This window comes from Cyprinus carpio, chromosome B18 (assembly GCF_018340385.1).
Source record: "Cyprinus carpio isolate SPL01 chromosome B18, ASM1834038v1, whole genome shotgun sequence".
Taxonomy (NCBI): Eukaryota; Metazoa; Chordata; class Actinopteri; order Cypriniformes; family Cyprinidae; genus Cyprinus; species Cyprinus carpio.
In genome coordinates, this window is record NC_056614.1 from 4213881 (window position 1) to 4230353 (window position 16473).

General features: G+C 34.3%; 1 protein-coding gene across 2 annotated transcripts in view; it reads right to left on the bottom strand.

The window, feature by feature from the left end:
• LOC109084092 (LARGE xylosyl- and glucuronyltransferase 2) overlaps positions 1 to 15917 on the bottom strand; it is a 96235-nt gene extending 80318 nt beyond the window's left edge. The window contains exon 1 of one of the 2 annotated variants that reach the window (XM_042743527.1): positions 15813 to 15917. In XM_042743527.1, coding sequence (XP_042599461.1) covers positions 15813 to 15821 — 9 coding nt within the window. In that variant the 5' untranslated portion in view covers positions 15822 to 15917. The remainder of the gene's footprint in view (positions 1 to 15812) is intronic. The other variant, XM_042743526.1, reaches the window with a different exon arrangement.
• Between the last annotated feature and the right edge of the window lie 556 nt (positions 15918 to 16473).

The window sequence follows — 16473 nt, forward strand, 5'->3', positions numbered from 1 at the left end:
AGGCCGCTGTGCTGTGGATCCAACTTGATTTCTCATTTGAATCCCTGCGGTTTAAATGATTTATTTTAAATGCATCTTGAGAGTTTAAGTACTTAAATAAACAGCTCACCTTTAAATGAAAATTTTCCAAACCATTCCAAACCTTAATGATTTACTTTTTTCTGTTAATCAAAAAAGAAGATATGGGCTTTTTTTTTAAAAATGCCTTTGATGTGATAGGACAGTAGACATCAAAAGAGAGGGGAACGGGATCGGCAAAGGACTACGAGATGGGAATTGAACTCGGGTCACTGCAAGTGCACTTACACTATATGTCGGAGCACTAACCTCGAGGCTATTGGCGAGAAGATATTAATAAGAATGTGTGTGACCAAACAATTGCTGGTAGCCATTGACTTCCATAGTATGGAAGTCTGGTTACCCGCATTCTTCAATATATGTTTTTTGGCTCAGCAGAAAAAGAAAGTCATACAGGTTTGGAAAGACATGTGGTTGAGTAAATGATGACAATTAAATTTTTTTTTTTTTAACTGTCCCTTTAAGCTATTAGCAAAATGTTTTATTGTTTTATTTTTGTTATTTATTAATTATTAAGCTATGTATTATCCTAATAATTATGAATTTTAAACTGTTGGGCCCCTGAGGAAATATGAAACATACAATGATAAGCTTCATTTTGCCTCTACACGTTTTTTCATTATTTCAGAATTACTGTAGTTAACTAAAAATGTAAATAAAACCATTAAAAAAAAACAATTACTTGAAACAAAATAAACTTTAGCTTAAATACTAAACTAACCTGAAAAAAATTAAATAAATTAATAAAAAACAGCTAGCTGCCAATGCAACATTTCTCATTTTCATTTATTTAAAAACAAAAAAAATGATATAGACGAATAAAAATGACAAAGACGCAAAGAAATTACTAAAAATTAAACTAAATTTAAAATGGAAACAGAAAATATTATAACTAATCCAAAATTATGAAAACTATAATAGTAGTACACAGTAACAATGGTTTATTTTTGTCATTGGAAAAAAAAATCTAATCTGTCGCTCTAAAACTTTTCCCGTTGTCAATCACATGGTCTTGTTTTCTGCAGCTGTGCATAAGAATCAGCATTTGATAATAAACTTCATTCTGTTCCATTCCTTTTGATAAGTGTTTCATCACAACTATATTTTCAGCTTGTGGCTTCTTCTGCAGAGGGAGGATGATTATACAGACAGAAATCCCTCTATTCAAAGCAAACAACCATAATACACTGTACCCTGTCATTGTGAGTCAAATGTAAACACATTTACGCCACACAAAAAAAAGTTCAAAACACATCTGTTTCCTGCTATGCATACTACTTGGGTAAAGATGGACGGGAGCCAACAGTTAGCTACTTACAGCTCAGCATCCATTTACATGTGACTTAACTGAAGTGAACAAACAACTATTCACAGGAAATAAAAACCCCAAAGCTTTCTTGGACACAGTATATACTGCATCTACACTGCCAACCTCCACATTGAAAATGTGTAAAAACATCTCAGCCGGGCGATAGACAGATTCCTCTATAGCAAGGAAAGGAAGTTAATAGAAATGCGAGAGAAGGTCAACTCCGCCACCTCTTATAGATCAGATAGAGTCCACAGTACAGCAACAGAGGAATAAAAGGAATGAATCAGCTTGTAACTCCAGCGCTGCCGGTCCCGCTGTGAGTTTTCGATTTGAGAGAGTCTCTCTACCTGCAAACACTTTAGCAAGTTGTCACTTAGCAACCTAAAACTCACTAACTGAAAATATCTTTCTTACTTCACAAGGCCGAGGAGAATGTGCTTGGTTACCAGGGACAGATTTAATATCTGTTGTGCCCATTTAGGCCACTCATCGTATCAGTGGCAAGTGCTCATTGGTCAATAAATGCGGAGCCGACATGAGTGTATGTGCACACACAAGCTATCTGCTGACATTTGACCTACTTCAACTACATCAATGCGCCTCTTGAGACTCTTCCTATGTTTCCTAAAACTCACAGCACTACTTGGCCTTGTTGTGCCGGCATCCTTAACTGCCTCGAATCCTCTTGCATTTGCAGTTGCTGTGTAATAAATCATTTCTACTGTCTTGGAGAAGTATCAGTAGGAGGTGCACAGTGCATGGCTGCACACTGCCATCAAGCATAAGTTTGCTGTCTGACGAACTCTTTTAAAGGGACAGTTCACCCAAATGTACTCGCCCTCAACCAAACCTTATGCTGTGTAACACACAAGGAGAATCTGAAGCATCTTCACGCAGCTATTTGTCCATACAATGACATCTGTCCAACTCAAAAAAAATGCTTAAAGCACCATAAAGGACTTTGTTCCAAGTCTGGAACAGAGCATAATTTATGTGAGGAACAGACCATAATTTAAGTTGCTTTTTGCATCAATTGAGCATAATCATAACCACAATAAATAAAATGTAAAATTCTTAGAAACTTTAATGAAATTAAAAATGTCATGTGGTGTAAGCATGTAAAAAAAAAAATACTAAATTAATTAATCTAGCAGATGCTTTAATCCAAAGTGACCTACAAATGATAAGAGGCTAGTGTAGAAAATTTTTTTTTTTTTTTGAAGTTTGAATGAAGTTTTTTTTCACATTTTTGAAAGAATTCAGTAATATTGTGAAATATTGTTAAAATAACTGTTTCCTATTTTGATGTATTTTAAAATGTAATTTATTCTTGTGATGGAAAAGCTGAATTTGCAGCAGCAATTACTAATATGCTGATTCAGTGTTCAAGAGCTATGTCTTTATATTATCACTGTTAAAAACAGCTGTGCTGCTTCATATTTTTGTGGAAACCACAATACATTTTTATGATTCTTTGATGAATAGTACAAAAGATTCTGAAATAGAAAACTTGGTAACACTTTACTTAAAGCCTTTATGTATAATGCATTATTAAGTGTTAGTCTATAAAGCATTATAATTATTCAAAATGTGCGTTGTAATGCATTATACCTTGTCATAAATAATTATAGTTAAATTTAAATGGCAAAGTATAACAATGAATTGATAAGTGTTATAATGTATTAACTCTGGTTACAATTATTCATGAGATTGTACAATACAGTATAAGGTGCATTACTAGGCATAATTAATGTATTATCACTACTTTTATAATGCATTATACATAAAGGCTTTAAGCGTTACCAAAAACTTCTGTAACATTATAAATGTCTTTACTGTTGCTTAATAGGCATATTAATTAAATTTATTCTTTTTTGTTTTTTACAAATATCATGAATTATAATTCATAAATATTTAGGTTATTATATATATAAGGATATATAACATTTTAGAGGTCAAAAGGTCAAATTGTCTAATATTGTAAGAGAGTAATACTAACCTAACAGTCATGAGGGTCTGCAGTGGTCTTCAATATCATTATTATTATTTTTTTATTCCTGCATGGTAGTTGGATCAATATGACTTGTTCTCCCCTCAAAAATCGTTAATAAAATAAAATAAAAATAATTGTATGTATGTAAATAGAAGCAGTCAAGTAATGGTCTGTTTGGTGTCAAAAATGGAAAATGGTGCACAGACACATTGTGCCAGAACTGATGTCCTTGATGTCATTCCTAGTTCGTTTTCCCTTTATGTTCTGCAGACAAAATAACAGGCTTTTAGGAGAACTACTCCTTTAAACAAGTCCTCCTCTTAAGTTAAACTTTATGGATCCATTTTCAAGCACTGCAATGTGCTTTTAGAGACTTTCCCCACTACTGTGGCCAAATTCAAAGGGTTTCATTGGGCGTTGCGCTTCACTTTAATCGAAAGTGCTTTGTCTGCAGTTCTGCAGGGAGCGAGGAGGCCGTGCCCGACGGTCAGTGAAGTGTACTAGATGTAAGGAAGTGCAGAAGGGGGGTACAGGGTCAGCTCGGTCAGAAGAAACGGTCCATTTGCCTGAGTGAGTCCTAACACAGAAAGTGAAGCACTCATTCAGGTAGAAATCGACAGAGGAAAGTGGGTGTCTTTTTTTAACGACTTATTGCTACCCACGCTTCCCTGCTCACTGATTGAATAATTCAGCGGGGAAAGCCCTGGGGGTACGAGGTGACGAAAAAGCTAAGCACTGTTGCTTTAAGAAATATCTGTGGCAAAAGCATTAAATGAAATTGATCCTAAAGCTTTTCCTCTATCATTAAATTGAGGACCTGAACACACAGCAGAGGGGGAAATATCTGCTCAAGTGGCAAAATAGGGTTACGCAACTTCACACAAATATGCACAGCCATGTGTGTGTGAGTACCAACACTTGATACTCTGGTTGCTCACAAATAATTCAGCATGAAATGACAATAAAATGTGTGAAAATTAGTGAAGTTTGCTTCTAGGGTCAGTGAAGATCCCTGCATGAACCCAGTTACCTTCTTTCCCTTGTAATCTGTCTGCATTTTTTTTTTAATGGAATAAAGTTGAATGGATGACTCAGAAAACATTTGCTGAAGAAGCGTTTGAGAGCATCTATAGACATAATTTCTTAGGCCTGCTGAGTTAATGTTAAAATATGCCATTCAACCTGTCTCTCTCTGCAGATGATGCCAGCGAATTTTGCTTTCTGCTAAATGGGTTACATTTTTCCCTCCCATAGTTGATAACTCAGAGCTCAGACATGCCTCTTGAAGTTAAAAAGTGAGCTGCTCTGAAAAACAAGATCAAATGCAATCTGAAACACTGAAAATGAATAATTGAGGAGCTGTGATGAAAATTTACCAAATTCCTCATTGTGAGAAGCTGCGATACGGTTTCATTTGGATGCTAATGTGATTATATACTTAAAAGTTTCCTGTGCATAAATCAGCAAAATCAATCAAACCAGTGGCAAGCAAGAAATATCGCCGTAATTAAGTTTAAATGCACGTCTTGGCTTTCTAAACGGCAGTGTAATGTAATATATATTACTTTTCTCACATTTCAATCCATAAAGGTGTGTTAGGCCTGAACTCAATAATAAAACGGCATGGTAGCACGCGTACAGACAGAATCCTGACAACCTACAGTATCTCGTTATATATCTGATCTCAATCATGGCTCTCACTCCTCCTCAAAGATGTTGGCAGCGGCTCTAACAGAGCATGAAATGTGACATGACAGTATGTCATTCCCTGAGACAGTCGGAGTATCGTTCACACATAGAGAGTAATGGAGGACGGAGACGTTCAAATAGACATCATACATTCCTTGTATGTCCATCAGAAAAGACCGCAAATGAGATTTCTTTAGTATGACAACAGTTTATCCAATCTCCTGCTTCCCAGACATTTCTCCTGAGAAGAAGACACTAGTAATCTTTTGTCTCAAACTGTGATACCAAAATCTACAAAAAATCCTGAAACAAAATGTATGAATAAACATGAAAATGTACTATGAGAGAAGTCACATATAAAAGAAAAATCACATATGAGATCTCTTTAATATAAATTTTTCATTTTTTTTTATAAATTCATTTTCAAAGTCATTCTGAAGGTACTCTCACTTTTAATTTAGTGAATGACTTCTGTTTCTTTCCCTTCTCCCTCCCTCCAGATGTCTTTTCCTGAAGTACTGTATGTAAGTTCGATGAACTTGTACTACGAAATTCCGCTAGGACTGCTTTAAGGCAGCAACAAATATAAGTGTACAGCACCGTAATTATGACAGAGAATTCTACTTACTTAACTGTACACGTAAGTCGCAAAATACAAAACTCTAAATACAGTTGCTTTCATTTAAGGATGCAATGAATTGTATCTTTATTTCACAAAATATTTACTAAATTAGGAATACATTTGAAAATGTATAAATTCAATTCAGCTTTAAAGCCCTTGCACACTTTTTTTTTATGTGTTTTTAATTTATTTATTTTTCCGTATTCATCATCCTTTCCTCTCAAGATGCATACTATGGATGCAAAAAACACAGAAAATCAAACTCAATCCAATTATTTTTTTTTTTTTTATGACAGACAAAAGTTTCAGAGGCAGTGTGTAAAGGTGATTAACACAACGTGAGGATGTATTTATTTTTAACGTGTGGAAAATTTCCGACCTTTACTGTCATTGAGCAAAGCTTGAATACAATGACAATGAAATGTACAGTAGTTAACATCTAACCAGAGAGCAAAATAAAGAAGCAGTCATTTACAAATAAGTGCAATAAATGTCAGAGTAAAAATATGGTCATTTTAGTATTTTTCAATGGATTTAATAATCTGGGTAATTTGGTAAATCTCTTAACACAGCAATCTTATTTTCTCAAATTAAGACCAGATCATGTTAATTTCAGCCCAGCAGGCACACAATGTTACAAGACGTTGATATTTGGTTAATTTTGGTTGCAGTGTCAGGTGACCAAAATTCAAAGTCAATTCACCGTCCAATGTCAATGTTAATTTGATGTCCAGTATCTACGTCAGCTGATATTGAAATTTGTTGTTTTTAGGTTGTGTAACCAAAATCCAACTTTAAGTCAATGTCAAATTGCCAGTCAAATACTGATGTCAACACGATTTTCATTCTCATCCAAAAATGCAACATCTGTCCAACGTCAACCTGACGTTACATTGACGTCCTGTGCCTGATGGGAGTACACAGAGTACAAACATTTTTTTTTTTTATGCAGGCTTCAAATGCACACTTCTGAAGACCTAGTTAGATTTGCTAATATTTGCCAGGTTTATGAAATTAAAATTTGATCACATATTAAAAGCCTTGTTTAAATGTTAAAAATGTGTATTTGCTAAATGCCACTGCTGTATGAGAGAGTATTACAACCTTTCTATTACTAACAGAAAAGGGAAATGTTATAATAGTTTTTCATATACTGTTTACTGTAATAAAATGTTTGATAGGACTGTTAAATAAAGACTCACTGTTCCAGCAAGACATTTTTCCTGTGTGATCACATGAGTGTGTATAATTACAGTCTGTAATTTCACCTCCATTTCACTCAAAGCTCACTCTGGATCTGCTGTTCCTTGTTTGCTAGAGCCCATATTATGTGGTGAAACATCACAGTGTTTATGCACAGTCTGACTCATAAGTAACATTTTTTAGTTTGTTTGTTGTTCTCACAATAACTACTGCAAGTGGATGTTAAAATTCAGTGTTCAGGGGCCAAATGAAGTCCGAAGGGTCACCTTTCACTCCAGCAGTCAGTCCACAGCTGATCGCTCCCTGATTGTGTGCTGTACTGACTCATTTAATGACATCTCAAGGGTTCACTTTGATTGCAAATTGTGGACATTGTGACCCTCATCAGCACCATATGCCACTTAGGATCAACAATCATCCATGAGAGATTACAAACATCACTGTATAAATACAGAACGGGTCAGCTGCAGCCTCTCCAGTTGGTCATTCACACCTCAGGAGACTGAATAGAGGACAGAAAAGAGCTATCAAAAGTGAAGCATCTTTGCCTAAGATGTTCCTCTCGAAATTCCTTAAGAGAAAGGAAATTGTTGGCATACAAACAGCATATAAAAGCTATGAAATGAATGTGAAGGCATAGCTCAAATAATTTGGTCTTTGGTCTTTGAAAAATCTGACAAATATTTGAGCTCAGATTGAAATATTCAGTCTTTTTAACACAGAATTCTTCATTCATAACATTTATGGGTACATTTTTCTGTATACATTTATATTTGTTTGGATAGATGCTAACATATTAACAGTATCATAAACATATTTGAAGCTGCATACAATGTTTTTAGGTACTTTCTTTACAGTTTCTTTACAGTACAAATACTCAAAATCACCTTATGTAAGCAGGAAATGTTAAGAGAAAAAAAAATCTAAAACATTCATGATTTAGGTAAAATGTGTATTTTTTTAGATTCTGTGAAAGATTACTATTTATTATGACTTTTTTAAAAAACAGATTATATAATTGTATAGATATATTTTACGAATACTCACAACATAAGCAGGAAACACTAGCTAGCAAAAGTTTTAAACCGATCACTGATGTCTAGGAGAAACAAAAGAGATCATCATTTTTCATTTCTAAGCATCTGTACTGAAAAAAAAGCCCCCAAAAAGCTTACTAAGAAGAAATTAAACTTGTTGGCATAAATAGTATAAAAGAGCTATAAAACTAATGTGAATAGCATAGCTCAAATAATTTGTTCTTGGGAAAAACTCTGAACACCAGAACAACCAGACACAGAAACAGTTTCTTCCCTCAGGCAATCCATCTCATGAACATTTGACAATAACTGTGGAACACACAGCACTATTTATACACACATACACTTATTTATCTAACACACATACTTAGTCTACACTTCAAATTTGCACATAATATACCTGTTCATACAAAACTGTCTATTATAATATACTTGCACATACAATTGTCAATTTATATATTCTTATTCCTTATTTACTTGTTCTATTTTTTATTTTTTTATTTTTTTATTTATCTGTTTTTGTTCTGTCGCTGTCATTCTGTTGCACCGTGGAAGCTTCTGTCATGAAAACAAATTACTCGTATGTGAAAACATACCTGGCAATAAAGCTTATTCTGATTCTGATTCTAAAAATGACAAATGTTTAAGCTTATATTGAAATATTCAATCTTTTAAAACAGATGTTGGTATCTTGGCAAATCTGAGCACAGTTGTTGAGATCACTTTTGAAACTAGTACTTCATATGCAACATTTACAGAAACAAACACTTATATTTTTTGTATGTTTCAATAGATCTAAACATAGACATTGCATTTTTATGCTGGATAAGCAGTAAACGTCAACAAAGGTATTTTGAATTTGCTCACTGATTTCTTTGAGAAATAACTGAGATCTATATAAAAACTAGTGTTGTCAAACAATTAATCGCAAATTAATCACATCCAAATTAAAAGTTTTTGTTTACATAATTTATGAGTGTGTACTGTGTTTATTATGTATATATAAATATGCACACATACAGTATATATTTTGAAAATATTTACATTTATATGCATTTATATATTTATAGTATTATATTTTATATTATAGATAAAAATATTTAATATATAAACTTTTTTTCTTAAATATATAGATGCATGTGTTTGTATTTATATCTACATAAATATACACAGTACACACTCATATATTATGTAAACAAAAACTTTTATTTTGGATGCGATTAATCGTGATTAATCATTTAACAGCACTAATAAAAACTAATTTTATTTTTTGTACATTTGGATAAATGCTAAAATATGTGAAAATATTAATAGCATGTAAAACATTATTTTACAGCTACAAAAATATTTAGCTACATTTTTACTATTTTATTGATATATTTTATGAATACTCTCAAGATCACACTGGACAAGCAAGAAACATCAGCTTTTCCCTGATGATTTTATGATGAAATTTATATTAATCATCTTACCTTTTTGTATAGATATATTCTACAAATACTCACAAGATCTAGTTGGATAAGTGGGAAACATCAGCAAAAGTCTCAATTTGCTCTACGAAACAAACGACTGAGATCTAATTTGTTATTTGTCTTTCCTAAGGGGTCTGCTTTCCAACCGTGACCTATTTATTAAAAATGTAGCCTAAGAAAAGTGTTGATCAATTGTCTGTTTGGGAAAAGATAGTATTTGTTAAACGTTGCGTTTGAGAATTAACTGTCGATGCATAAAATAAATTGGTGTATACTTTGCCCAGCTCGGTTGCTGTTAAATCATTGGTAAATCATGTCAGAAATGGGCACAAAAGAAACAGGGTGTCTTCTCTCTTTACTGAGTATTGATTCCAAGTCTATCGCCCGAGCAAAACTTTTTTGAGGATTTTGTGTTAGATTAATATTTCTGAAGCGTGGTGTCATTTTGATTGACGTCCCCGACATCTCCTGTTATTTGTGGTGGGCTCTGAAAATGACAACTAAGAATAGAGAAACACACAGCTGTCATCTTTAATGAGCATCACTCTGGCTGTATGCCTGATGGATTTCAGGTAAGACACACGCAGTTTCACAATAGACGCTTTCAGAGGATTCAGTCAGAGCATAGTCTCATCTGAGGACAGACCGAAAACCGACGCTATCGCAATCGATTCCAAAATGAACAGTGTGAAAACATTATTAGCTTGCCGTATGATTGCGCGGCCGATTTTCTTCGTGTTTTATGATTGGCTTTCTTGTTGTGGAGCGAAGGTAATCAATTTTTTGTTTTATTCCAAGCATAATCCATTTATGTAAGAGACAGAGCTAACAACACAGAGTGTACTCTTGTCCTTCGTCTTCATAATACAAAGCCTCAGGGCCGAATGTGGTGTTCCCATGACAACCGTCTATGACATGGGGCCATTTTGTGTAAACAACAATATTATGGAGAGCGGACTGACTTCAAAGAAAGTCACAATGAAACAATATCAGGCCAGATTATAGAATAACTGTGATTAAGGGAAGTTGACTGCTATGAGACAAATGTGAGACACACACACACACACACACATTAAGTATACAAATGTCCTCTTAAGCACACATACGTATCTGCAAATGTACTGCAAATAGGTTTTCAATGAAGAGTAATGAAATGAATGCACATGGATCCAAGTGTTTGACATGGACATTTAATTCCTGGGTTTTTTAATTTCACAAAACATTCATGATTTTAGGTTAAAATATATATTTTTGGTTTCCATGAGGGGTTACTGTTCATTTATTATGATTTTTATTGAATTAAGATGTTTGTTTGTTTTATTTATTTATTTATTTTTGTCATTCACTTAAAGGAAACCTATTATGCCCGTGTGTATAATATATGTAATATAAGTCTCAGGTGTCCCCAAAATGTGTTTGTGAAGTTTAAGCTCAAAACATCCAACAGATAATGTATTATATCATTTTGAAAAAGCCTATTTTGAGTGGAAGCAGTAAGACTGTTTTCGTGCATGTCTCCTTAAACACAAATGAGCTGCTGCTCCCCGCCCCCTTTTCCAGAACAGTGCTCTGCTAAAAACATGTGTTTGGTTTTGATTGTGATGTCTATCGCACTGAAATCATGTGTTTTAACCCATATTAGTTTAAACTTCTGACACATGGCATGTGAGTACTAAAGTTCTCTTTCATCTCTTATTGCGCTTAAACTGCTCAAACACAAGTTTATGTTAAAAACACACAGGAGTTACAAAAACAGTTGGTTATGTCTGTGAAGGTAAACAGCTGGGAAAGAAATTGTGTTTATATTAGATCTGTGTGATATACAGTAAATAGATCAATAAATCCACTGCTCTCTTGTCTGCTCTGAGGCTGGCACTCTAAATAGTGTTCTGTGCTCGTCAGTGCAGTCAACGACAGAACAGTTAGCATGCTTTGTTCTAACTTTTTGTATGGCGTTAGAACTGGTACACTGTTGACACTTGCAAAAACACAGTGGTGGTGCCGTGGGTGGAAATGTGCAGATGAAGGGGCAGTAATATTATAATAAGATCCCCTTTCATGGTGGGAGTGAAATCTGAGTGGTTCGTTTTTTCCCATGCTTGCAGAGAAAGGCTGGGTTGTTACATTTCACATTTTCTGGGTTGGTAGATGCACCAGGGACCGGATTATAGCACTTAAACATGGAAAATTCAGATTTTCATGATATGTTAAATTTAAATAATCCTGTGGTACAGCAAATAATTTTTCTTCTTCCTAGTACAAATATTATTCAACTAATATTCAAACAATTCCAGTGATACTTAAGGGATAGTGAATGATGACAATGTTTATTTTTGGGTGGACTTGTCCCTTTAAATAATTTTAGATGGCATACAACATCAACTATCCATCTGCAAATTCTCCAATTTGTCTTTCACTATGGGCATCATATCATTCCCATATATAAGTGTGAAATGTGGTTTCATTCTATTTCTGTAGGGCTATATGTTTCCCCATCGCTCTGATATCAAGATGGTAAAGATAGCTCAATTCCAAGACATAGAACACCAACAAACAGTTTAGGGTGAGACTTTAAAGGGACATGAAGTCCACCCATACAGAAAGAGATGAAATTACATGTGATATTGCTTTTCTGTGAAATTAGATGGGTCAAACTGAAGATCATAATCAGTCACAGAAAGCAGCAGATGATATTTTATGCTGCGGTTGACATTCTGCAAAATTCCATCTATATACCATATATTAGGCTATATTTGGCTTTTTCCACACAATATTCCTGATTTGCCACACTACGTATTACATTATAACATTTCCCAGTTGGTAAATTGGGCTGTGAATTATGAGTGAACAATGGGCTGTTTATTTGTTTATTCTGACCTACTGTCTGACCAATACCAAGAGTAAACACAATTAAACCAAATAGCCTTTGAGAAAAGAGCAGCACATTTGTGAGTCTCATTAAAGATAATGACATTCTGGGCTCAAATACGCCTCTGGCTATCACTCTCTGTGCAGATGTCAGACCAAAGCACCTATGAACTGTTTCCATGCCACCGTGGCATGCCCTTTGACTTGTTTCCACAGTTACAGTTCAAGAGGTCAAAGTTTAACTTAGCTTGATCCAGTCAGCTCATATGTGGATATTACACCATTATGAGGGTAACAGGCATCTTTCTCCACTGAGGGTCATTTAAAAGAAATATTTAGATGTTTTAATAATAACAAATTATTTGGAGGCTTAGCTTAAATTGACTTTTTACAACTTTTCTTAGTCATAAAAAAAAAAAAACCTAATAAGATCATTGGAGTATGCTAAGAAAATACTATTTCAGTCTTTCTTCAAAATTTCATGTTTAATTTTATCTATTACTTACCAAGTGTATTGTAAGTGTATTACAGTAAAATAAATAGTAAATTTACAAATTTCTGAGGGAAATTGTTTCAAAGTATTTATAAATAGTAAATTCAGCCTGATGGGATTACTTAGTAAATTTATACACTATAAATCATTTTCCATTGTAAATAATAAAGATTACTGGCATACATTTTGCAATAATTTATTTTTATTTTATTTTAATAAAGAAAAAAAGAAAAAAAAAATCCTATCAATTTCAGAGTGAAAACTGATTAAAAGTTAATACTACACCATTTTTTCCCCATTGTAATTATTTCCTCTTATAAATGAATGTATGACTATAGTAACCAAACCATGCCGCCATCTACAACACTGCATCTATGGCGAGTTACCATTGCTTCTCTTTGACATGGCAGCAACCAAATGTGACAGTATGGTGGAAGCATCAGAGTTAAAAAATGTTATATATATATATATATATATATATATATATATATATATATATATATATATATATATATATATATATATATATATATATAGTAGACAAGACAGGCAGTAAAAATTGCTATTTGTGAAGGGATTTGATCTCTCCCAGCTGAACCACACACTCGGCATCACATTCACAGAACAGCAGCAGACAGACTGGAGAATTCCCTTCCTGTCACAGATCTGACAGCGCAAACAACAACTTTATAAGATCTTGGTTGTTTTGTGCATAAAGAGGGACTTAGACCTCCTAAAACTGTATTACATGTTTCTCCAGTCCTAACAATGATTTAATTCCTCTATTCAAATAGTTATAAAACAGATTCACTTTCACCAGCAACCTGACCTTTTAATAACCATAGCAACTCTTTTTACAGTCCTATGTAGGTGGTCTTCAATTACCGCTGTGGTAGCTCCCTGCGGCTAGTCTGTTTTTAACCCTGAGAGTGTGATGGACTTAGAGGAACTGACATGGCATGTGTCGGGGGTTTTCTCTTCACACTTGTGCAGTCAGGTCTGCACGCCTCTGACCCTGAACTCAGACTGTACGCTCAAGCTCCACCGCTGAAAGTGTGAAAGCCATAAATCCATCTGCCAAGACTCACTCAGACACCTAGGGCTCCTGGGAGTGAAACTCTGGATGGTCATTCATATAGACTGGAATGATTTCTTAACAAAAATAGATGCTTACTGCTGTACTGTGATGTACTGACATTTTCTGTCATGACACATTGCAAGTGTTGTTCAGGTGCAATCATTTTTAATAATAGTTTTTAAAACAAAATGGATATACAACAAATGTCCAGCATCTAATGCTGTTGGGAAAAGCCTTTTTTGTTCACCAATACTGCATTTATTTGATTAAAAAAAATACAGTAATATTGTAAAATGTTATTACGATTCATGATGATACTGTGGGGGACAGTCGTCCCATCGGACTGAATTATCTTACTATTTATTGTTATTTTACTTGTATAAAATCTGCAAAATAAGGTCTACTATGTGGCAAACAGGCCAAAACAGATCTAGTTGGCCTGCTGCCTGTTTGAGCAACTTAAAATAGTGTTTGATCCCAACATGTGTAGCATTCATGTTCTGTTTTATGTTTTATTTTGCCTCATTGTGCAGCTGTTATTGTGTGCATACAGTCTTTCTGAAAGACTAGACAACATTTAGCAGAAACCTTTATTCAGTGTTGTCCAACACACACAGAAAGGTCTTTGCTCTACAGGTTCATTATTTAACTCCGAATCTCGGTTCCACACTGTTTTTCTTTTTGATTTTATTAAAGCAAATTACACTATTTGAATAATGCATGCTGTTCACAACTTGCTTGTGTTGCTTCTTTTTTATTCATACCAGATCCTGACTGTTAAAAATACTGGCAATGCTTCTAAATTGCCCTATAAACTGTTGAAATAAATTTAATATTCAGAGGAAAAATGGATTTGATTATGATTTCTCTGAAGCCAGTTCCTTCTTGCCACACAGCTGACAACAAAGCAAAAAAATATCAACAAAATGACATTAACAACGAATATATGTCTGAACACCCATTCAAAGGAAATCCAATCACAGGTTTCCTTTCAATCCCAAGAAAAGTTGTTGAGGAAAGCTTGAAGGTTTCCCAATTTCTTTAGCTGACAAAGAAAAACAGCTTTGCTTTGTTAAAAAAAATATAGTGTACAGAGGACAGGCACAGAAAATAAGTGCACCCAAAAAGCTTGACTGATTTTTGACATCAATCCAGCCCTTTCAATGCATTTGTCATGACTTTGGGACCTGATAACGTAGTGAAAATAAGGATAACCCTTGTGAAAAATAAGAACACTTTAGCACATATACTTTAAAAGAATATATTTAAGTGTGAACTGAGCGTAATGTGTTCAGAAACTTAATTGTATGCTATTTACAATTAAACCATTTACAATTGTCTGGTAGATGATATAAAAATAAGAAAAGCATAAATATTTTGCATTTGATGTCACTGTTCACACACCAGCAAAATGTTCACTAGTGAAAGGCTTTTGCACTTATTTCACGTGAACAGAGCATTTGCATAGAGGTCTTAAAGGTTTATTAGTTTATTTCATTTATTTTTATTTCATGTGTTAGGCTTAATATGCATGTAAAACCGTAACTGTATAGGTGGACTACAGGGAAAGATAAAGATAAAATAACTGAAAATATTATGATATGAGACCTTCAAAATCATTATGAGAGTTCATAATGCAAACAAGCCATTTCTCATTCAGCGTTGCAGAGAGGAAGCATCATAGTGCATTTCTGTGAAAAGGTCTTTCAGGACCAGAGGGGAGAACAGACCCCAATACGCAAACAAACCCGCCCAGAGACACACTAGCTCCAATTACCCACACTGCGAGAAGACACAGAGAGAATGAGGCAAAACTGTTAAGGTAACTGAGAGAAGGATGAGCCGTAAGTCTCATGAGGACATGAACACAGCGAGAGAAAAGAGATAAACAGAAATCTTGTGCGAGACAGAGGGTTAATCTAGGACAAATCTGAACATTGTGCATGGCTCACAGCGTCCATAAATACCTGGACCATGATGGTGCAAAATCTGTCATTCAGGGAATCAGTCACAGGATGTTCTGTATGCACAACATGCGAGATTATGCTTCCAAATACAATCAGACGATGCACTCAAGCCCTCAAAATACTCTCGCCATAACACATGCGCTGTGACGTTGTGTGTTACTGCCCTACTGTGAGTCACTGATGTTCTGTTCTATCTTAGTGACGGCAAATGAATCACTGCCAACTGACCCAAATGCCACTAAGTGTGCAAAGTCACAAATGCACCATCACAGGACACACACAAACACGTCTGTTGTCTAATTACAGGAATAATGTGCTGTGAGGAAAAATCATATTAGTCAATAATACTGTATCACAGCCTTCATTCACCGCTCCTATCAAATCCTGATGGATAAAATTAATTCCCTGTCAACTAAGTATTATGTTTCACCTGGAAATAAATCAAAATAAAGAATCATATTTTACATATTAAACAATCTCAAACTATTTAACTATTTCAAGTCCATTCCATCAAAATTTTAAGCTTTAAAAAAACTAATCCATATTAATCAAGCAGTTTAATTCATGTTTTCCGAAGAGATTTGAATGCTTTATAGGATAAAGATAAATAGACAGACAGACAGACAGACAGACAGACATAGATAGATAGATAGATAGATAG